This window comes from Giraffa tippelskirchi, chromosome 2 (assembly GCF_054371585.1).
Source record: "Giraffa tippelskirchi isolate mGirTip1 chromosome 2, T2T-mGirTip1v1.2.pri, whole genome shotgun sequence".
In the NCBI taxonomy this organism is placed as follows: domain Eukaryota; kingdom Metazoa; phylum Chordata; class Mammalia; order Artiodactyla; family Giraffidae; genus Giraffa; species Giraffa tippelskirchi.
Window position 1 is genome coordinate 1,121,606 of NC_137276.1, and position 22,997 is coordinate 1,144,602.

Here is a 22,997-nt window from a genome sequence, read left to right on the forward strand (position 1 = left end):
GAGGGAAGGGCTCTGCTGCTCCACACCCAGGGGTCAGGCCCAGACCCCCAGGCCCCCAGGGAAGGGAGGCCCACCCCTCTCCTGTCCTGGAGAGGCCCCCCCCGGCCTGGCCCAGAGTAGTCCTGCTGTGTGGGGGCAGGGCTCACACTGCAAACGTTCTAGTAAAGCCAGGAACAGACAGAGGCCCACCGGCCACTCCGGGACGTCACTCAGCTCTGAAGGAGCAAACCAGGAAACCAGGGGGACGAGCTCTCACAGGAAAAAACCAGAACAAAGTTCTCTACCTCTTGAGTTGTCGCTTTTCCCCCCAAAAACATCGCGCAGCCAGAAAGCCCTGGGGAGGCCAGGAGAGGCTGGGCCCACAGCCCCCCGAGAGGAGGGGCAGCGCCCAGGGCAGGGGCCCGGCCCCCAGGGAAGAAGGGATGCAACCTCAGAGCCACCAGCATCCGAGGGGTCAGTGCCCCCCGGGGGCAGCTCGGGCCTACCTGAGCCAGGGGACTTCCGCACACATCTCTTTATTTTCCTACATTTAAACCAAGAGCAGAGCTTACTTTATCTTTCTGTCTTCTTTTTGGTCTTTAAAGCGACAAAAAGGGGTACGAAACGGACTCTTACAAACGACAGGCGAGGTGTTTATTCTTTTCACGTTGCAGTCTGACTGCAGAGCGGCAGCCTGGGACGGGCGGGGACCGCGTGCCCGGGGGGATCGGAGCCCCGGTCGGGGTTCGCGGGCGGCGGAGCCCGCCACGGGCAGCTGCTCGTCCCTAGGCCAGCAGGGAGGTGCCGGTGGTCCTGTCCCCTGGGCGCTCTGCCCTCGGGGAGCCGCCCTCCCGGATGGGCTCCGGCCTTTGAGGAACCAGAAAAGCTAACGTCTGTGTGGTGGGAATAAATACATCTGGCCTTAGAGAGGAGCCGCTGTGCTCGGGGCGGGGGTCAGTGCTCAGGCCAGACCGCTTGCTCCCTGCAGAGGTCTGGAACCTGGCCGACCCCGAGGGCGGGGTCTCCGCATACAGCCAACCAGAAGGCTCGCAGCATCCTCAGGTGGGATGGGAGCTGCGGGAGGACAGCCCTTCCCTCAGCGTTGGTGACCTGGGGGAAAGCAGAGGGGACAGAGTAACTCACGTCAGCATCCAGGGCAAGAGACAGGCCAGCACCAGGCCCGAGTGCCCTCCCCGAGCGCTTCTGGGCCTGACCCTCAGCCTCCGTGGCCCTCGAGGACCCCCCACCCCCAGCTCCCACCAGCCCAGGACTCCTGCCTCCCATGGCGCCCCGCACCCTCTCCTGGGGCAGGGCCCCTGACCCCTGCACCCCCCAGGCCCACCCTGCCTGTCCAGGGAAGGGCTGGGATTCTCCGTGGCTCAGGGACCCGGACCACAGGCTGGTCTGGCAGCCCCAGCCCTGGGCCAGGCCTATGGAGGCTGAAGTGAGGCTGGCCGCTCTGGAACCTTCCAGCCACTCAGGGGTGGGGCTTTCGGGGAGCTGATGGCCGGGAGCACGGCCAAGAAGGCCCCAGTGTGGGTGTGACTGGCGCCCCTGGAGACACACGTCCCTCGCCAGAAGCCCCAGCCACCAGAGGCGCCCTCCTGGCTCAGGAGACCCCCAGGGGCCGGGGGGAACAGACCCTGGGTGGGGAAGTCCTTTCTCAAGGGGGTGGGGAGCCCAGGCTTCCACCCTGCTTCCTGACGTGCCCCCACCTCCCATGTGACGACCAGGTGGTTGTCAAGCAGGTGAACGTGGCGCAGGGACAGAGGACACCTCAGTCCAGTGTCTCAGGGTCAACCCCCCACCAAGGAAAGCAGGGGGCTTGCAGGGAGGGGGCCTCCCCAAGTCCAGCAGACTGGGGAGAGTGTCCACCAGAGCCCCCGCCCTCCAGCCCTCCAGTCCTCCCGGGAGGCTCTGGGATGGGGCGCAGCCTGGGAGGAGGAGGAGGGCGAGGCCAGGTACCCAGCCGCCCGGCGTCCAGCAGGAACAACAGGGCCACGCACCCTGCAGCTCCCCGCTCACACCTTGCTCCTGCTCGGGGACAGGCTGGGCCGGGGCTGGGGCCGGGCACAGACGCCGAGAGTGGGCCGCCCCCTGAGGGCCCTGAGACTGCCAGGCAGCGAGAAAGCCCAGCCTGCCCCGGGGAGGGGCCCCGGGGTGTGTGTGTGTGGGGGCCTGGGGCCAGACACCCCAGCCCAGGCCTCAGGGCGAGGAGCCCCTCGGGGGCGCGCAGAATCCTGAGACGTGGCCAAGCGGTGGTGTCTAACGCCACCACGTTTTGGAGCCGTTTGTTCACAGGGTGGTTGTAAACGGAAACGCTTGGCATCTCCAGGGGCACTGAGGTCTCCATTTCTCTCAGAGTGCTGGGGCCCAGTAATGACCACACACAAAGGACCCACAGTGAGGGAGACGCAACTGCAGAGAACGGAACTGAAGAGGAACAAAATGTGTCATGATTACCTGTGTGGATAAGCTGCAATTTTTAATATCAGCACCGAATCTTGATTTAGCCAGAAATTATGCGTGTGTGTATGTGTGGCAGGGGAACGGGGTTTATAAGGTTGCAAAATCTTCATTTTCCACAGGAAAACTGTCCATAAAAAACGCTTAAGTTGGGAAATCATGAAACAAGAAGTAGGATAAGCGTAGAAACGTGGACAGAAATCCTTTCATTATACACTTCATGTTACTAGTGGGCTTTCAAACCATGAATGTATGTAACGTTGGTGGGTGGTTAGTGTCTAAGTCGTGTCCGACTCTGTGTGACCCCGTGGACTGTAGCCCGCCAGGCTCCTCTGTCGATGGGATTTTCCAGTCAAGAATACTGGAGTGGGTTGCCATTTCCTTCTCCGGTGGACCTTCCCAATCCAGGGATCGAACCTGGGCCTCCAGCACTGCAGGCAGATTCTTTACCGACTGAGTTACCAGGGAAGTCCACGTAACATTACTACAGATGAAAATTCAGTGAGGCTTCCCTGGTGGCTCGGGGGAAAAGAATCTGCCCACCAATGCCAGACATACGACTCTGAACCCGAGTCCAGGGAGATCCCAGAGGCTGGAGAGCAGCCAAGCCTGTGCACCGCGCCCGCTGAGCCTGCGCCCCGGGGCCAGGGGGCACCGCGCCCGCTGAGCCTGCACCCCGGGGCCAGGGGGCACCGCGCCCGCTGAGCCTGCGCCCCGGGACCGGGGGGCACCGCGCCCGCTGAGCCTGCACCCTGGGGCCGAGGGGCACCACGCCCGCTGAGCCTATGCTCCGGGGCTGGGGGGCACCGCGCCCGCTGAGCTTGCGCTCTGGGGCTGGGGGGCACCGCGCCTGCTGAGCTGGTTCTCTGGAGCTGGGGGGCTGCAACCACTGAGGCCTCGTGCCCGAGAACCTGTGCTCCGCAACAAGAGAAGCCCGGCAATGAGAGGCCCACCCAGCACAACTGGAGAAAAGCTCGTGCAGCAACAGAGACCCAGCAGGGCCAACAATAAACACATAGATTAAAAAACAATTCAGCGAAAAGGGGTGTGCTCAGGGACATCTCACTCTACGGTGGACTAGGAACCAAAGCCTTCCTCCATTCCTGTTTAAAATGTAAAACCCCGGAGATGGATCTGCACAGAGAAATGCAAATGATCTCGCGGTGGCCCGCGTCCCTGAGGGGCAGGGAAGACTCGGGAGGGTGTCTCCTGCTGCCATCGCTGCTCTCAGCTCAGGCCTGCGAGCAGAGACCCCACTGGCCGCGCTGCAGCAACATGCGCGGATGCTTGGTGACCGCAGCCGGTCATCGGGCTCCGGCCTGACTTCTCTCCTCCCCCCAAGGCTCCAGGGAAGCTCCCGGCCACGAGCGGCAGCCCCACTCGGGGTCTGCAGGAAGGACCCCTCTCTGCCCACCCCCATGCCTCCCCACCACCTCAGAGCTCGGTCACAGCATCCACAGGAACAGCCACACTTGGAAACGGCAAATGCCCCGTTAACGCAACATTTCAGCGTTTAAAGGGGCTCAAATCAAAGGCAACCCCCCATCACTGCAGAGACACTGGACCTGGGGGTGATTCAAGCAGCCACGACCCCCTTCGAAGCCACGGCCCTCGTTAGGGAGATGCCCCAACAAGCCCTCACCTTCTGCGACCAGAGGCCTCTCCCATCAGGAGGAACACGGGTGCGGAGGCCCCGGGGGGTCGGGTCCTGACTCTGTGTCTGACCCTCCCCGCCAGGGGCGGCCAGCCGGCGGCTCTCGGAAGGCCTCGGGTCGCTTCTCACAGCCCGCCCCCCGCCGGCCCACACCACCCCTCTTCAATAACAGGGTGTTCCCTCTGGGCGGAGTGGTGCCTGTCCCTTCACCACAACAGCCTGGGCAGCCCCCAGAGCCCCCAGCCCCGCCGTCCCCCACCCCACCTCAACACTGCAGGAAGGGCACACGGCCGTGGCAGTCATCCAGGGAAAAGCTCACCTTCCTGGCTCCCCAAGAGGAAGCACCCAGGGGGGTGACTGTGGCCTGACTCACGATGACGCCTAGGAGGGTGGCCCAGGGCAGCTAGGCGGGAGCATGGCCTTCCACGTCCACGCACACAGGGCGTCTGCCACAGCTCTGCCCGTCCACGTGGCTCAGGAAGGTGTAAGGCACGGCCACCGCCCTTACCCTGCGGAGACCAGCAAGGCTTTGGCCAGGCCCCCAAGCACCTGCCTGGCCAGACCCCCGCTCAGTCCCGAGGTCCCTTCAGCCACACGCAGGCTGCACCAGGTCCGGTGAGACCCTGGCCAGGTACTGGGGAAAGGGCAGGTCCCAGGATGCCGGCTCCCCGGGGCGCAGCCTGGAAGGCTGTTTGCTCCCCTGTGGAGACACGTGGACAGTTGACACGTGGCCCACTTCCCCATCCAGAGACCCAGGCTGCCCCTTCCTCCAGCCAGCGGCCCCCTGTCTGTCCAGATCTGCTGTGGGGACAAGGTGTGCCTGCCTCCAGCTCAGGGTTATCAGCCCAGACACACAGCGGGGCCTGTCTCCAGGCCCCGCCCCTCCCCACGCGAAGCACCTCCCATCGCCCAGGGTGCTGAGCGGGTGGAGACGTCTGGGCACCGCTCTGCCTCCGGAAGGCCGGGGCTGCCTGCTGCACAGGGAAGAGCCTCCCTGGGGACCTGTCTCCCTGCTTGCAGGACAGGGTGCGGCAGCCCAGCGTGCAGGGCACCATGAACCCAGCAACAGCTGGGCAGGGGCGGGCCGCACGGAGTGCCCAGGCCTCTGTGGGAGTTCCTACGTGCCGGGCAGTGTGGGTCTGAGTGTGTAGGAGCTGATTTTCTCGAAGGGGAGATCCCAACAGGACCGCAAACAACAGGACTGGGGTGTGAAGAAGCCGTGACGGGGAACCCCGAGGTCTGGGGCCCATCGGGGTCATGGCTGTGCCCGGGGCACTCAGGATTCCTTCCTTGACGACGCAGTGGCGGCCAGCGGGCACAGGAAAGGCCAGGCACAGCTGCCTTACCACCCGGAGCCAAGAGCCCACGGGCGGTGCCCCTGGGTGTCCGCTTCCGTCACGAACACAGGAGGGCAAGCAAGCACAGCGGGAAGATGGCCTGCAGGACGGGGCTGGCCCGGAGGAGCCTGGGCGACGCTCAGACCGCTGGGGACCCTCCGAGACATGCACCGAACTACAGACACCGACCAGGAGGCACAGGACTTGCTACAGGCGGAAAGAAAGACGGGATCAGTAACCCTGACGGTGTCTGAGGCCATGACAACCCCAGAGGTTGTCGCATAACTCGGAAACAGGACTCTAACGTGGCCCCTCAAGGGCAGACCACAGGCACAAAAGGCCTGTAAGGAAAGCCTTACATCTCTCACGGCCGAGCTGGTGGCCTCCCTGTTCCAAATGATTCCATATATGATGCAGTCTCCACGTTAACATTCGACAAATGTCAACTTTTACATGTAAAATGACTATGCTAGTATCACTAAGAACCAAGAATTTCAGCACAAGGGGACAGAGATACAAATAAAGTGGAAAACAAGTAAAAAAAATCTGAATTAGAAGAATCAATGTGAAGTCATGATCTCTTTGCTCCTGAAAGCAGGTAACTCCAGGTTCGTGAACTGCAAAGGGCGATTAACGACCTGGGAACAATACGACCCACAGCCTGCACCCCTCACCCAGGCAGGACGGCTGGACACCACGCCCCAGAGAGGACCCAGGGCCCCTCGGGAAATGGGGGACCCCAGGCCTAGACCGGAAACACCACGGAGATGGAATCCCATGTCCTGACGGAGAGCCAGGCCGGCGGCCAGAGACGGCTGTGCTCCTCAGGTGGACTCAGGGGCTGAGGAGCCCACAGCCAGTGATGCATCAAGTGTCATCGGCCTGGATGAAAGGGGTCAGCCATGTTTGCCATGGACGCCTGGTCAGCTGGAAGGCCTTGGCCCTCGTCTGCAGACCACATCTACAGGTGACCAGCGTCGCTGCACGTGGCTAAGGAGCAGATCGGGTCACTAGACAGAAGCGCCTCCTGTCAGGCAGTTGAGGGACCACTATCCATGGAGGGGTCCCACCCGAGTCCCGGGGCACAGCGGTGCTGAGCTCAGGCCCCTGCCCACACGCCCAGCGACCTCGGACCCTGGGGGAAACAGGGACAAGCACTCGGAGCTGTCTGTGGGGACCCTGGCCAGCTGAGGTTAAGGCGCCCGCAGGAGCGACACTGTTTTCCCTGAAGGCACAGGCCCTGGGGGGCCCACGGCCCCTCCCCCAGGCCTGGAGGCCCTCCCGTGGCCGGCAGGGACCCCAGGACCCCAGGGGAGCAACTGCACACCCAGGCCTGTGTCCTGTGCTGCCTACGCCCACCTGGGGAGGCCGTGCGGAGGGGCGGGGCCTGGGCCTCGAATCACAGGCCTGAGTTTCCTCTGGAACAAAATAATTACCACCTTCGCAGACAACCTGGGCTCCCTGAAAGCCAGGCGGAAGTCAGCTGAGAAGTGGAGGCACGTTTTTATTCAGAGCTGGGAGAGAGCCACGCCTCTCCTGGAGTTGGTGAGGGACAGGGAGGCCTGGCGTGCTGCAGGCCGTGGGGTCGCAGAGTCGGACGCGACTGAGTGACTGGACTGAACTGAACTGAAAGCCTGCCTGGGACGCCAGGCCCACGGATACAGCTCTGGAAGGGAGAAGCCCCCGAGGAAGTCGGAGCCTGGGGACAGGATCTGGCCACCTCCGCCCGCGTGACCTGGCACGCGTCACGACTTCCCAGCGGGGCGAGGCGGGGTGGCCGCCAGGAGCCAGGCTGCAGGGTTTCCGGGCTGGCTTCCCGGGTCGCTGTTTTCATTTCCCAGGAGAGTCACCTCGTGAGGCTGAAAGTGCTGCAGGGGCACCGGCCGTGTGCGCAGGCTCCCTGCATGGCAGGGCGCTCTCCTCACCCCGGACCCCCAGCCCAGCCAGATGGCACACGAGCTGCGCCCACACCCACGGGGGCTGCCAAGTGGACAGAGGACGCGGTGGGCGATGGGCCCCCCCTTGGAGTCGTGGGAAAGGCGTGACGGGGGTGATGAGAGGAGGGCTCTGAAAGAGCGGATGAGGCTGGAGAACACCTTCCGGGGCCTCGTGGGGAGAGGCAGACGCGGCTTCCACACGGAGGGGGCCCCAACAACGAGGCTGCTGGCGCGGCCACGAGCCCGGGGCGCCCTAGCCCCCAGCAGCTGGGGGAAGTTGGAGGACCCTCCCCAGAACCCCAGGGAGAGAACCTGGGTCTCGCGCTCTGGCTCCAGAGATTCCTGCATTTCCCGCTGGCCTGAGACAGGTCATCTGGGACAGCAGCCTCGGGAAACCACAGGGGCCCAGGCTTGCCCCAGGGTGCCCTCCGCTCAGTAAAACCAGGAGCTGCCCAGGGAAGCGCAGCTGAGAGACCCCGAAAGCTCCGGCCTGCCGGGAAGTGGGGAGCCTGTGAATTTCCCACTGGGCTGAGAGGCAGGGACCCTCACCCCAGGGAGGCGCACGACTCCCGCGGGGCCTTGGGACAGCGCTGCAGAGCTCCCAGGACACCCAGGCGCCACTCCCACACCCCTGATGGCCTGGCCCCCACAGTGCGCTCTCAGGGACCCCTCATCCAGTAGAGGCTCCATCAGCGCTCGCCCTGGGTGGGGCCTGTGGGCCAGGCGTGGCCCCCATCCCATCTGGGCTTGCCTGCCACCTCCCCGGGGGTCCTAGGTCCACCTGCCTCTCCACTGGCCCCCTTCCTGGGCTCCCAGGGACCTCATGCCTCTGGTCACCACTGTCTGCCTCTCCACCGCTCTGAGCCCCCCCATGCCACGGGGTCCTCTCCCCACACGCCCTGCCCCTGGCAGCCCTGAACCATCACTCGGCCCCAACCCTCCTCTGAGGCTAGACCCCAAGCCGCCTCCGCACTCAGACCCAGGCACGCAGACGACGCCGAGGTGCTGAGGCTGGCGAGAGCGCAGGGGTCCCGGAGCTCTAGGTGTGCCCAGCAGCTCCGGCCCACCCCCTGGGCCTCTGCCCCTGCTCCCCATGGCCCTCTGAGTCCCCCCCCGCTCCCCATGGCCCTCTGAGTCCCCCCCCCGCTCCCCATGGCCCTCTGAGTCCCCGTCCTGGTCTCAGCTGCCGTCCTACGGCACAGCCTTCCTCCCATCACACCGCTGCCCACAGCTGGGGGATCTTTCCAACACAGGACCGTCCTGCCACGGTGCCCCTTCTCTGAGGGCAAGGCCACAGCTGGGGCCTCAGCCCGCCAGGCCCACGCTGGTGGTCTGTCCCTGCCCCCAGGGACAGGCTCCGCTCCCTCCTGCCTCCGATGCCCATCGTCACCATATTAGCTCCCTGTTCTAATCTCGGCTGTACGTCACCTCCTCCAGGAAGCCCCCCCAGAGCCCCAGTCCCAATCAGCTTCCTCACCAGACATTCAGCTGGGAGGCCCTTGTCCCCTTCTCAGCACACTCCTGTGTGTGATCACACACGAATCTGGGGAGGTGAGTCACAGCCCTCCCCCCGCCCACCAGGTGAGGGCCGTGGTGACTGCACACTTCCGTCTGCATCCAGCAGAGCATCTGGTCCTAGGCGAGTTGGTGGGTGTGCGGGTGGGGAGGGAAGATGTGACCACGGGGTCTGAGGGGAAGAGGCAGGGGGGCTCACGCCACGCCTGGCAGGTGGGGGGGCTCACCCTGCCCTTGGGGCACTCCCGCCAGTCACAGCTGGGGGGCCCTCGCCCCTGACCAGTGGGCACGAGGAGCTGCCCGGCCCGTCCGGTGAGGAGCACAGCCGTGCCCCACCGGGGGACGTGGAGGAGCCCCGAGTACAGAGCCAGACAGGTGCCTCTGTCAGACGGGAAGCTGGGGCTCAGACGGGGTGGGGCGGGGCCAGGGGCCGTGTCCACTCCTGCTGGGTGCCCATTCTCCGCCATGGCACACGGGGCTGGGGGCAGGACCTGCCGGCCTCCCCAGTGCCCTGGCCGCCGGGCCCAGGCCAGCTGGGCAGCTCTCGGGATGCTCACTTGGGCGCCCACTTCCCGCGGAGCCTCCAGCAGTCCTGAGGCGCGGGGCGTCTCAGGGTAGAGGTGCTGGGCACGTGTCCCCCTCTCTGCAGGGCTCTCTGAGTCCAAATCCCACGTTCCCAGCATGGCCTCCATCGGCCCCCAGGGACGGCAGGGCCCTGGGCTGGGCTGGGGAGCCGGGGGACTGCCTTTCCTAGCAGGAGGCCGAGCTCCCAGCCCTGGGCCCGCTTCCTGGCACTCAGGCCCTGCCCTCAGCACCGCCGCAGGGCACCCTACCCGCATCTCACACAGGTTCTGCAGGGACCTCCCTGGGCCAGCTCCAGCGCCCTCAGCTCACCCGGGGAGCCCACCTTCCCCAGCGAAGGCTGCTCCCCGTTTCCCCTTCAGACAGCAGGCCGGATAGGCTGCCCTCCAGACACTTGACCCTTGAAAGCAAATGTGTCCACCGGAAGACCACTGATCCCACCCGAGTGTGAGACCTCGTCCGGCTGACGCCAGCAGACCAACCACCTGGTTGGCACAAACCTCAGCGCAGTCTTTAATCCTCAAGAAACAAAACCCAAAAGCCCATCAAGCAAAACCACTTTATGCTTTGGCGCCGAAAGGATTCAGCAGTCCCCCCCGCCCCCCAAGCTCCCAGAGCCCCAGAACCCAGGCCCCCGCAGCAGGCAAACCTGTCTGGTGAGATTCCTCCCTGTCTCTTGATAAACAGAGCGAGCTGTGAACCTGTGCGGCTGCCTTCTCTCTCACAGGGTGTGTGGGCAAGCTGCCCACCGCCCCAGGCCAGAGACAGGGTGGGCCGGGCTGGGAGCAGCAGGGCACCGAGAGACAGGACCCCAGAGTGGTCCCCCAGCCAGCAGGAGGCGGCCGCAACAGAGAGATGCTGGGGCAACAGGATGCCAGGCACCTGGGCCTTCTCTGGGCCCTTGCCCGCGGGGTGCCCTGCACTGGCTTGATGCCCCCCACCCCAGGGCAGTGCCACGCCCACACCCCACACAAAGGCCAGAACCTATGGGAGATGTGCCTGGTTCCTGGAAGGAGTTTGTGCCTGAGTCCTGGGAGCACTCAGGAGGCACAGGGAAGGGGGAGGGGAACGAGGCCTCAAGAATCCCAGCAGGGACCCCAGCCCAGACGCGCCCCTCATCCCTGCTTCTTCAGTCCCGGGAGCCCGCTGCAGCCGGCCCAGCAGAGGCAGCACCAAGCTCTCCACAAACCCCTCCCGGGCCACCGGCCGACCCGCCCTGAAGGCTGGCGTTGCCCGGGGAGTCAGCACAGACAGGTGGACGGGCAGGAGAGCCAGGCCAAACGAGGTCACCTGAAGGTCCGGAGACGAGGGCAGAGGCCCAGACGAAGGACAGACCCCAACTGCTTCAGAGGCGCCGGCCCGAGGCCACGGGGCCAGGAAGGGGCCACGAGCTGCCCCCCACTGGGGACCCTGACATGCCCACCGTGGTCCACCCAGGCGGCCTGGAACCAGCAGAGGAAGGGGCCGGCCCTTGGACTGGCTGACCAGGGCCAGGGCTGGGCAGCATCAGACGCTAGCACAGCCCCACCTCCCTGAGTCTCAGGCCCCGGGAGGGCTCACAGCATATGGCTCGGCCCCTGGCTGTTTCCCGACAGCCCACGAGGGGACCAGACAGGCCACACAGTGACCCACCCCACCTGGTGACACGCAACTGCACCCATGGGGTCACCCCCACTCCACAGAGGCTCAGGTGGGGCCACGGCTGGGGGTCCCACAGAGTCCTCCTGGGGGTGGAGACGGAGGCGCAGCACTGGCCTGGGCAGATCCCAGACGCCCTCTAGGAGCCGAGAGCCCCAAGCCCGGGCACCACACACCGGCCGATGAAGGGGAGCCCTCCTGGCACCAGGAGAGGGGCGCTGGGCCACAGGCACCACCTCTGGGGGAAGGCAGCTGAGCGACCTTCCTCCTTCCTACGAAGTCGGACCCTTGGATGCACCTGCCAGCCTGCCGCAGGGGAAGGGCAGGAGGGAGACCACCCCATTCGTCAGGGAGAGAGGGAGAGACAGCAAGCCCCTCCTGCTCCCACCCATCACCCGCTCCCCTTTCTCCAAAAGGCGAACGGAAGAGCAAGCAGATCGTTCACGGCCTTTGAAAAATGGCCACAAAACATAAACTAGCTCTGTCCTCCGCCAGGTGGCTGACGACTCGCCTGCTCTTAAGGCACCTCTTCCGTGATCCGAAAGGTTGGGGGGACGTTGCCAGTGAGCAGGACGATCTTCCAGACCACCTGTTTCGGAGCGGCGAGCCAGACGGCAAGGGCATCCCTCACCCCCGGCTCACCGAGGCCCAGGCTGGAGGCGCAGCGCAGCCTCGGACTGAGGCTCAGGATGGCTGGAGAGAGGCAGCCCCCCGTGCAGACACTCACCTGGCTGGGAACCCGGGCTATGTTTCGAACTGGGTTAAGAGCTCCCTTATTTCTGGGGCCACGTGCTGGGCGGCATTGGCAGCCTCTGTGATAGCTTTCCGATACATCCCCTTCTTCTTACGGTTAAATCTCAGTTTGAAAAATTCAGAGAAAGGGGAGAGTTTTGAGATAGACAAAAACGACGTAGTTGGAGAACCAAACCACGAGACTTTCGCTTCTTGCCAGGAGGGCTCCCCATCCTCCTTCTGGCTAAGACTAATGTCCAGGACACGTGCCGGCCACCAAGGGAAGCCATGAACCTTACCCCACACGATGTCCCCTACGGCCACGGTCCTCCCGTCCTCTGTAACGCACTTGGAGACGCTCTGTGTGTGCAGCCTGACCGTCAGGGGCGGGACCGTGGGCCTCGCGCCCTTGGAGGAAGAGGGCGTGGACACGCCATCGCCGGGCGAGAGGTCGCAGGCGTCTGGTGACGTCACGTCCGAGCCGGATGACTTGGACTCATCCGGGCTGTCGCTCCACGCCAGCTCGCCGGCACAGCCGCTCCTCCCGGGGCAGGTGGCAAGGAAAGCCAGGCCGTCGGCGTCGGGGCCATGGGCACCCCGGGGACACCCCTTGCAGTCATCGTCCTCACCGGAGCTCGCAGAGGATGAGTCTGCCAGCCTGCTGCGGGCAGCGCCATCGGCTGGGGGCCCTCGGCCCTTGAGTTCCTGCACCAGCTCGGCCCTGTAAACGGGCTCCTGCTCGCCGGCCCCCAGGCGGCGGGGCTTCAGGCGGATCTTAGGGGGCGGCGGGGCGGCCCCAGGGGGCAGGGGCCGCGTCAACTTCAGCTTGGGGATGGAGGCAGGGGCGCCCGCGGCCGGCCGGTCCCTGGGAGCCTCGGGGTCCGGGCCTCCAGGCGAGGCGGGGGGCGGACAGAAGGGCTGCAGGGAGCCGTGCACGCGAGGGGGGATCTCCACCACCTCCCCGGTGCCCTGGGGCGTGCTGTAGGAGATCTTGATGGCGGGGCTCCGAGGGACCCCCGCCCGCGCCTCCTCGCGCCGCGCCCGCCTGCTCCTCTTGGCGGCCGCGGCCCCGTCGCCTCCTCCGTCGGGGTCCTCGGGCTTGCGGGGCTCCCTGCGCGGCCGAGGCGCGGCGGGGGGCCCGGGGCTGGCCTCCGGGGGGCTCTGGGTGCGCTTGCACTTCTCACAGAGCACCTGGCGCGGCCGCAGGCGGATGGGGCTCAGGGCCAGGCGGCCGGGGTCGCGGTTGCGGGACAGGCGCCGGCGGGTCCTCTTGACGCCCCGGGGGGGCGGCTGCGGCACCCACTGCCGGTAGGTGTTCCTCAGCCAGAGCGGGGGCGGGAAGGGTGCGCCTTCGAAGTAGGGCGGGAACGGGGGCAGGCTTCCAGGGGGCAGTGGGGGCAGCGGGGGCGGCTCAGGGCTGGCGGTCTCGGGGGGCCGGTCCCCGCGGGCGGGCGCCGGGGGGCCTGTCCCCAGCGGCATGGTCTCTGCGTCTCCCTCCGCGGGGGACGGGCCGTGGCAGCCGTTGACAGGGGCGTCCTGGGCCTGGGTCAGCGGAGCCAACGGGGGCAGGCCGAAGAGGCCGGACCTGGTCGTGGGGAGACAGAGAGGGGCGGTCAGCACAGGAAGGACCCCGCCGCGCCCCCCCCACGCGGTGGGGAGGCGGCCCCGCAGGATCTCCCGGCTTTAATGGAGGCACGCCCCCCGGCGCACGCCCCGGGGCAGCCCAGGTGCAGGCTGCGTGCTCTAAAATCAGGCGATCACCCTCAAGCCCACGGCCCGACAGGCACTGACATCCACGCCTCCGTTCCTGGAATGAGGGGAACCCACAGCTGCAGACCTGGAGGCCCAGGGAGCCGGCGAATGGGGCCTCCGTGCTGGGACAGGCCTGGCCCAGCCTGTGGGGAACCGGCTGCTGTGTGGTCAGCGGCCCCTGCCCACAGGCCTCATCCGCTCACCCCTCCTCCCTGAGGACAGCACCCCCAGAAGGAAGACCTGACTGTGTCCCTAGGGGGACCTTCAGCCCCAGGGGAGCCCACAGGACCAGGTTCCCAGGTGCTGACGTGTGTCTGGGGGCGGGGGCCACTCACGGCCAGGCCCAGCAAGCCCCCGGCCTGAGAGTCAGCCCGCTCCCCCTTGAATGCTGCTTTCAGACGAGGGCACACCCCCAGGTCGCCCGCGCCCACCATGACCTGGAAGGACCACCCCTCCTGCCTCGCACCCCCGGCCCCTCCCCTCCATCCTGAAGGTCCAGAGGAGGCAGGAGGCCCCCCTCCTGCAGGGACCCACGGCTGAGGCCAAGCATGTGGCCAGCACCCCAGAGCTGCCCAGAATGCCCGCGCTTGCTTCGAATGGCTTCAGGGCAGCACCCTCCCAGAGCGCTGGCCGGCCGGCCTGCGTGCTGGGGACATCTGAAGTCACATCTCATGAGCGAGCCGCTCCGGAAGCAGCAGCTACACCTCCCCCGGCCGTGACACACAACTTGTAAGGCTGCTGAAGCTAAAAGCTGTTAGTTTTCATTTTCAAGCACAGAACAGGCTTTTAGACGAGAGTTCAGACCGACGCACCTCCGTCCCTCCCTCCCTTGTGTTAACTCAATCACAGCAGAAAAGATAAGCGAGCTTTGCTGTTTCACAGTTTCTAAGCGACTTCTGCTTCTACCGCTCCCCAGAAGAACCAAGGCTGCTAAGACCGACCGACTGGGCATGGCAGCTCCGTCCGCAGCCAGGTGGCCCCGGGGAACTGTGGCCGGAAGGCCCCTCCCCTGCCCCTCCAGCGGGACACAGGGAGGCTGGGAGCCGGGCACAGGCTACTTGAGAGGCGTGGACCGCAGAGGCGGGCAAGAGGGCTGCGTGCAACAGGGCTGAGGGCAGCGGCCAAAGGCCCATGTCCTCCCTGACAGCCCATCACAGGAGGGCACGTCTGCCGTGGGAATGCTGTCCAACTTCTGTTTAATTCAAGATCACCGGTAAAAGCCCAGTACTGTGCGCTGTGCTAAGCTGCTTTGGTCATGTTCAACTCTTCGCAACCCTGTGGACCATAACCCACCAGGCTTCTCTGTCCATGGGATTCTCCAGGCTTGATTACTGGAGTGGGTTGCCATTCCCGATGCCAGGGGATCTTCCCCACTCAGGGACTGAACCTGAGTCTCTTACATCTCCTGCATTGGCAGGTGGGTTCTTTACTGCTAGCACCACCCAGGAATTACATCGAACTTTATCAAGTCTGAAAGTGAAGTCGCTCAGTCATGTCTGACTCTTTGTGACCCTAAAGGCTGTAGCCTGACAGGCTTTTCCGTCCATAGGATTCTCCAGGATAGATTACTGGAGTGGGTTGCCATTTCCTCCTCCAGGGGATCTTCCCGACCTGGGGATTGAACTCCGGTCTCCTGTAGTACGGACAGACTCTTTACCGTCTGAGCCACCAGGGAGTCCCAGTTTAAGGCTATTAAGGGAACCCTATGTAAGGCCATCTCCCATGAATCTAGTGTTTGTGGGCGGAGCTGCTGGAGGGGGTAGAAGGTTCACACTTCAATGCTCAGAAGGTCCAGCGAACCAGAGCCATGACCTCCCGTCCTCTGCTTGGCCATGAGGATGCAGCTCATTCAGCTGGCTCATGGGTGGCCTGTGACCTGTGAATGTGACTGAGGGAGGAGGGGGTGAGGGGTACAGAGAGAGAAAGGTGGGGAGACGGGGGCAGCAGGGCTAGCCGGGCACAGCATCCAGCCAGGGGCCAGCAGTGGGGACCTGGCCCCTCTGAGGCGGATTCTGCTCGGGGTGGTGGGCAGCCGTGACAATCTGCAGTCGACTCCCGCCCCTGGCCCCTCAGCCCCAGCAAATCAAACCAGGAGGCAGAGGAGGTCGTGAGCCCCGCCCTGGGGTGCAGGCCTCCCTGAGCACGAGGCTGCGGCCCGAAGGTGGTGCTTCCTTCCAGACGGCGGGTGGCCGGGGACCAAGGCCATGGCCGGCATGGCAGTACCCGTGACTGGGGCACTTCCTTCCTGGAGCGGCCGCCCTGCCCCGGCCACACCCACGCCTGCGGGTGGGTAAACAGGGCCCTGTCTACAGCCCCGTGAGGTGCCCTGGTCACCAGCCCAGCTCTCGGCTGGGACAGGCTGGGGGGGGCGGGGTCTGTGCCCGCCACCCAGCTCAGCTGCCCCAGGGCACAGAGACGGCTCCAGCCCAAGCCGCTCTCTCAGGGAAGGACCTCAGCAGCCTGCCCCCACAGGGCACCGCCTGGACCCCCGGGCACAAGGTGTGGCACCACTGAGGTTTGTGCGTGACCGTGGGGCCGGGCCCCCGGCGAGGCCGGGCTCCACCCACGTGGGCCTGGCGGCAGAAGGTGGGGGGGTCCTGGGGCCAGAGACACGGTCTGCCAGGCCCCATGGCCTGCCATCTGCTGGGCTGAGGGTCGGAGCTGCCCCCAGGTGGAGAAAAGGAGCCGGGACCAGGGCCTGGGGGCTGGGGAGACTCACGGGCGGAGCAGGGCCCGCGTGGCTTTGACCAGGAAGCCCGAGGGGGCCTGGGGGACGCCTGGAGCAAACCGCAGCCCCGTGTCCTCAGGGAGCTGTGGGAGGGACAGGAGGGGTGGGGGAGACAGAGCCAGGATGAGAAAGGGGGAAGTTCGCACAGGCAGCTTCGGCCATGAGGCTGACTGGGGGTCAGATCCCAAAGCAGAATAGTTCTGCCCCCGAGGGGACAGGAGACAAAGCGCCCAGGGTCTCCCGCTGCTCCGTCCAGGTGGGGTCACGGCCACCCGCAGGGACACGGGGGCCTGGCCTGCCGTCCTCGCTGCCACAGCAGTGGCCAGGCCTCCGCTCACCCTCGTCCTGGGGTTCGTGTGTGCCTCTGGCCAAGCACCCCCCAGAGCAGCCCTGCGGGCCCATAGCCAGGAGGAGCTGGCTGGGCCGCCTGCCAGAGTGCGAAACCCCCCACACGCCCACCGCGGCCGCCCCTCTGCAGGCCTGCGGCCCAGCAGCAGCCTCTGAGCCCAGCCTGGTTCCCACATGCCTCGGTCCTTCCTGCCTCGTCCTCCCACGGAGAGAGGCCACCCTGGCGTCCCGTGGAGATGAGAAGACCGGGCTCTTGGAACAGAAGCGCCCCGGGGGCCCACCCCCGGGCCAGGCGTCCAGGGAAGCCTCCTGCAGTGGACACCCTGCAGTGGACGCCCGTGTGGGCAGAGCCCACAGCCCCGCGTCCCTAGGCGAGGCCCACCCTGCGGCCGGCTGAGTGCCCCAGTGCAGGTTTACAAAACACACGGCAGCTTCTCTCTCCCACAGCCCTGCCAGACAGACGGCAGGCCAGACAGATGGCTGGCCACAGGGCGGGAGCCTGGGGCACGGAGGGACGGGCGGGCGGGCGCCAAGCTGCCCTGAGGTCCACCTCTGCTCAGGGAGCGGGGAGACAGGAAGTGCGGCCTGGACTCCAGAGGGGCCCTCCCCAGGGCCACACAGGAGACCCTGTCCCCCTCCCCCAGGGACACACGGGGGACCCTGCCCCCCTCCCCCAGGGTCACACGGGAGACCCGGTCCCCCCTCCCCCAGGGTCACACGGGGAACTCTGCCCCTCTCTGAGGATAGCAACCTAGGATCTCTGCCCCAGCTGCTCCCAAGGTCTTACATCCAGGGTTTTAGAACCATCAGCATCGTCCCAGTGTGACTCAACTGACTGTGTCCCTCTCACCTCTCCGAGGGTGCCCCCAGAAGCCCAAGGCCAACCCACCCCCCCACCCCCCCGCCTTGGAGCGGCTCCAGAGATCAGCCATGCCGGCCTGGTCCCCTGGTGAGGCGTCTGCCCGTGGCCTGCAGGCCAGGCCCTGTGGTGCACTGGGGACCCCCCCCCTCCAGCTCCCCAAGGGTGGGGGGATGAGCCCGTGGGGCCTGGGTGGGTGTGCCCAGGATGGAGCAGGGGCGCCCCCTGCCCAGGGACCAGTCAGGGCTGGGGTTCTTGGCTGGTCTCCAGAGACTGAGTCTCCAGAAGCCTCGGTCGCCACCCCTGAGTGACTGAGTCAGCGAGTGATAGTCGCTCAGTCATGTCCGGCTCTTTGCGACCCCGTGGACTAGAGCCCACCAGGCTCGTCTGTCCATGGAATTCTCCAGACAAAAGTACTGGAGTGGGCTGCCATTTCCTTCTCCACCCCACCCCCCTGGGCAGGTCACAAAGGCCCGAACCCAACCTTTCCAGCAGAGGGGCCCGGCAGTCTGCGTGGGGATGGCCGGGGGATTTACACTGGGAAGTTTAAGAAACCCCAGCTCAGAGGTCAAGGCTGGAGGTGCCGGGTTGGCCAGGCCTGACAGGCAGCTGGCCCTCACGCCCCCTATCTGGGGACCCCCTCTTCATCTTTCGGAGCCTCCGCTGCCTTTGGGCCGCCTACCTGAGGTCCCTGCGCAGAGGCACACCTGCAAGTCGCCCATGAAACAACGCCCACATCCGCTTGGACCCCGGCGGAGACAGGAGCCACGGCGGGCAGCGCGGCAGGCCGGGCCGTCTGCATCACCGTGCGTCAGGACGGCCACTGCCCGGCAGAGATGAGGGGAACAAGCCTGAGACTCAGGCCATCTCTCGCGCGCACCAACTGGGTGTGGACGCGAGAGTCCTCAGAGATCTGGCCTCAGCCCACACGGCAGCCGGGCAGCAGGTTCAGGGCTGGAGGGAGGGGGCACCGGGCAGCAAGGACACACGTGTGTTCGGCTCAAGGCCCGCGACGAGGGGCACTGCCTCCCGGGTGCCCTCACATTAACACTGGCAGCTGGGCCCCCTGTGAGAACTGCCTGTCCCGGAGGACGCCCCCGGCTCTGCCCGCGCTCCAGCAATGCTAACACCCGGTGGTGACGGGCCCGCGCCCCACGGGCGCACTGCGGGCGCAGTGGCCCGCTGCCCCGGCCTGACCCCTCACCAGCCCGCTGTTCGGGGACCCGCAGGCCCGAGAGGGGGGCGGGTGCCTGCAATCCGAGCCTCCAGCTGCTCTCTCTGCCCGTCAGTGCCCACGCCCAGGAAGGGGCCCGGCCGGCTGGCCCTCCCCCCCGTGGGGGTGGGGGAAGGGGGAGTGCTCCAGGGAAAGCAAGTGGGTGCTGGGGACCCTGAGGCCTGAGGCCAGTCCCCCTCTGCCAGGGACACCCAGCCCAGGCCTCTGGACCCTATCTGACAAGCTGGCAGTAAACTTGAGCAACTCATAATATGATGGGAGAAAACTGGGATCAGGGTGAAACTGAAGGTGACTGCAGAGGAGAAGGTGGGTCGGCAGGGGCTTCGGGGCCAGGCTTCAGACAACCGGGGGGCTGGGAGAGGCCAGGTTAAGCCTCGGACTCTGCGGGGACTGGGGGGCCCACTCAAGTCAGAAAGGGGCGCTGCCCAGATGAGCTGTGCCCACGGAGGCCCGGCCCCTGGCTCCGTGGGCGGCTCCGGTTACAGCCTCATGTGGCCGTGGCAGGGCGGACGCCCACACGCCCTACAGCTGCCGGTTCCCATGCTGGGATCCCAGCAGAGCCTGCTTCCTCCACAAGGGGGTGGGGGGCCATGCAGATCTCTGAAGCAGGGCATCCACAGGCCGCAGGGCCCAGAGCCCTGGCTGGAGGCAGAGAGCAAGGGCAGCGAGCCTGCAGCCTCCGCAGACACCCCCAGCCATGAGTCTACCCTGCAGCCTCCTTTGTCCTGAGTCGGGGAGCCCAGAAAATGGGGGTGGGGAGGCGCTCCTGCAAGTGCCCGCTGCCAGAGAGGAAAGGCCCGACAGGGCTGTGCAGAAAGGCTGGAGTGCGGCCTGCCTGACGGGGAAGTGCTGGCCACCGGCGGCAGGGGACCTCGGTCACCCCAGGGCGCGGGCTTGGCCCTCCCGAGGGACTGTGTTGCAGCCTACGGGGGTCACCGGGTCCCACCAAGCGTTCTCTGCAGTAGCTGGCTCCAAGCAGGGCGACAAGTCACCTGGGAGGCCATATGTTAAATCACATGACTTGTACATAAATGGCTCTGGCACATCTAATGGGAAGATAATGCCAGCAGGGTGACTGTTGAGAGGTGACAGTCCTCCCACCACATCCACGCCACGGGCACAAACCCGGCCTGCACCGGGGGGGGGGGGGGGCGCAAAGGTGGGCCTCTGCAGGGAGTAGGTGGTTTAGGATAAGGCCCAGCCTGAGCCTCGAGACATTAGCGCCTGATTAATGCCTAATCATTTATCTGCGCGACAGCTCGCTACCATGTGACACTGTATCCAGGAGACTCTTTCCCGCTGCAGAGCTCCCTGCCGCTGGCGCACAGGTGCCTCTCCGCGTGGACTTGCCCCAGGCCTGCCCAGGGACCCCTCCACCAGGGACGCCCGGCTCCCGCGGGGCGCCCCCGCGCAGCTCCGCAACTTGTCTCTTTTCATCCCTGCTCCGCCTGGGGGCTCCTCAACCCCAAACAGTGTTCTCAAATCCCGCCGCCGGACACAACTGCTTGTCCTCTCTCCTAACCTCAGCCCTGACTGCGCCCAGGAGCCGGAAGAGGGCATTTCAGGGCCGGCGGAACCCCCTCTTGTGAGTAACCCCCAGGCAAGCGCGGCAGCGCACCGGAGCCCACCCCGCCCCCCCCCAACGGATGACAATTCTGAACAGAGCCGAATTCAACAGTGCGTCTGAACAAAGAAAAGTGCGTTAATTATGGCAGACGTGCGGAGTTAGGAGCCCGGCATCGCGGCGGCGGGCGCTGGGGCTCGGGACCCACGCGCCGCGCCCGGGCTCCAGCCCGCCGCCCCCCGCCCAGCCGCGCGATCCCCCGCCCGAAAAGTCGCGACGACTTTGAGAACCACTTTTGCCCCCCGAGCGGCGGCCGCGCTCGCGCACCCCGAAACTGGGCTGGGGAAACCGAAAGCGGCCGCGGGCGCCACGCCGCCCCGCCCCGGAGCGGGTCCCGGCCTCGGGCCAGCGCGGGGGGGAGGGGGGAGGTGTCCCGAGGGGAATCCGGGGGCGTCCCGGGCCCGCGCCCCCGCCCCCGCTCACTTTTTTGTGCAGTCCAGCAAGATCCCGGCGAAGCCGCGCTCGCCGCAGCTCGCGGTGACCAGCAGCGCGCCGTTGACGACCTGCTCCACCCGCACGGGCAGCCGGCAGCCGGCCCGCGGCTCCATGCTCCGCGTCCCGGCCCGGCCCCCGCCCCGCGCCGGGTCAGCCCCGCGCGTGACGCCGCCCGCCGGCCGCCTGACGTCACAAAGCTCCGCTCGGGGCGGCCTCCGCGAGCGGGCCGGGGGCGCGGGGCGGGGCGCGCGGGGCACCGGCGCCCTCAGACGCGCGCCGGGCCGTGCGGCCTCCACACCCGGCGCGGAGACGCAGTGCGGAGCCCCGCCGAGGGGGCAGGATGGGCCGGGATGGGGCAGGGCCGCGCTCCGCCCCCGGCGACGCCGGCCGCGAGCGCCCGCCGAGAGGACCTGAGAGCCGGCGCCGGGAGAACGCCCGGGCCCCGGCCCCAGGGACCCCTCCTCGCCGGCCGGGATCGACCAGGGGCGCCTGCCCCTCTCGGCCCCATGGTGTCTCCCCCTCTCCTCGCCGCGGCCCTCGCTTCTCGAGTCCCCGGGTTCCCCGCCTTCGGGTCTGGCGCTCGGGTAGCCACCCGGGCACTGCGGGGAGGAAGTCCCGGCGGCGCGAGCAGGAAGCCCGGCGGGCCGGCGCGAGGAGGCGCGGGGCACCGAGGGGACACGGCGGGTCGCCGCCGCCGCCGCCAGGGGAGCACTTGACGACCCCCGTGTGCTCGGCGCCTCCCCGGGTGATGGGAGGGCGCGCGCTCGGCCCCGGGTTGCCTGCGGCGGGCTGAGGGAGGGTGATCTGCCCTCAAGTCTAAGTCGCATGGCCTCGGGGAGCGGGTTCTGTGCGACCCCCGGTGCGGCCAGGGCGCCACGCGGCCAGGTCACAATCGGAAGGACTGCCTTCCCGAGCGAGAATGGGGCTCGCCGGCTCGCCAGCTCGGCCGCGGGTGGGGGGAATGGGAGGGGAGGCTCGGAGTGGACACGGGACCCTCGCCCCGGGCCCGCTCCGGCGAGCCTTCAGCCTGGTGCCCGTTCTCTACTTTGCCGAGCACTCGATCGTCCAGCACGCGGCTAGGGCCCCAGGGCCGCCCCCAGGGCCCGGACTGTTGCAGTGACCTTGCCCCGAGCGCGGCCCGGCCCGGTCCCCTAAGCCGGGATCGCGGCGCTCCACTGGGCCCCGAAGACCCGTGGGCGGCCGGTTGTCCTGACGACCCGGACGCCGCCTCTGGCCGGCTCCGCCCCTCCGAGGCGGCCAGGGCCCGCCAGGCTCGGACCTGTGCCGGGGCTGCCACCCCCGGCGCCGCCGCGGACAGTGGGGCCGCCGCGGCGCCGCTCGGCTTCGCCCTCGGGCGGCCTCGCTGCGCGGGGAGCCGGCTGGGAGGAGCTCGACCTCGCAGCGCCACACCACCCTGCGTTGTACGGGCTGGGGATCGAGGCCCGGGAGCTAGAGTCCGGCCCCAAGCTCCCTCGGGGAGGTCTGGGGCTTGGGTTCCCGGAGATGCCCGCCTGCCCCCTCCTCGCCCAGGAGGCCTCGGGCAGCGCCCGCCGCGGCCCCCTCTGCAGGTCGTCCCCCCCCGCCCCCGACTGCTCTCCGCACCCCCGGCTTCTGGAGCCTGCTCTCTTCAGAGCTGGTCATGGCTGCTTTGGAGCAGAAAGGCCAGGGAACAGGGACCCCTGCTGGCCCTGGGAGGGGGCCTGGCCAGAGGCTGCCCGCCGGCTGCTCAGCACAGGCGCCAGAGTGCTGGAGATGCCTGCTGGGCGTTGCCCTTCCCGGGCACTAGGGACACAGCACCAGGAACTGGGCAGCGCTGGTGTGAGTCAGCTCCGAGCTGGCGCGGGCACCCCCGATGGGGGCGTGCCAGTGTGTGCACAGGGGAGTGTGTGCAGATGGGGGTGTCCAGAGATAGTGCGGCCAGCAGGCCTCCCCCGATGGAGAAGGGGCCCCACAAGTCTGTTGCAGGGCTAGAGCGCTGGGTGTGGGGGTGCACAGCCTCTGAAAGGGGCCTGGGGTTGGAGTGAGGAAGGGAGCTTCTGGGGTAACTCCCAGGTGTCAGCACGAGCAGCCGTGTGGGGTGGAGAGGCAGGTACACGCGAGGATGAGCTGGGCTTTGGGGGCAGCGATGGGGCAGTGCTGTGTGTTGGGGGCAGGGGGCACCAGCGGGGGAGGTGGGG

At 66.9% G+C, this 22,997-nt stretch overlaps 1 protein-coding gene across 11 annotated transcripts; it reads right to left on the reverse strand.

Annotated features, from left to right (window-relative positions):
• Positions 1 to 614: 614 nt before the first annotated feature.
• Positions 615 to 20,945, reverse strand: PWWP2B (PWWP domain containing 2B). 11 transcript variants are annotated; one of them, XM_081572864.1, is made up of 6 exons: positions 20,809 to 20,945; positions 18,210 to 18,350; positions 16,312 to 16,403; positions 12,140 to 13,425; positions 11,836 to 11,964; positions 615 to 1,089 (listed from the first exon to the last, which is right to left on the reverse strand). In XM_081572864.1, the coding sequence occupies exons 2-5, from the start codon at positions 18,327 to 18,329 to the stop codon at positions 11,882 to 11,884; spliced, it is 1,581 nt and encodes a 526-aa protein (XP_081428990.1). In that variant the 5' UTR covers positions 18,330 to 18,350; positions 20,809 to 20,945; the 3' UTR covers positions 615 to 1,089; positions 11,836 to 11,881. The 11 variants fall into 11 exon arrangements, with proteins under 11 accessions (XP_081428990.1, XP_081428995.1, XP_081428991.1 ...); XM_081572869.1 differs by lacking the exon at positions 16,312 to 16,403; XM_081572865.1 differs by lacking the exon at positions 11,836 to 11,964.
• Positions 20,946 to 22,997: the final 2,052 nt, after the last annotated feature.

Coding starts and splice junctions, on each gene's coding strand:
- PWWP2B (XM_081572860.1), bottom strand. CDS start 18,329: ATGCAGACGGCCCGGCCTGCCGCGCTGCCCGCCGTGGCTCCTGTCTCC. Junction 16,404..18,209: donor CCTCTGCGCAGGGACCTCAG/GTAGGCGGCCCA, acceptor TCCCTCCCACAG/CTCCCTGAGGACACGGGGCT. Junction 13,426..16,311: donor ACGCGGGCCCTGCTCCGCCC/GTGAGTCTCCCC, acceptor CCCCACGACCAG/GTCCGGCCTCTTCGGCCTGC.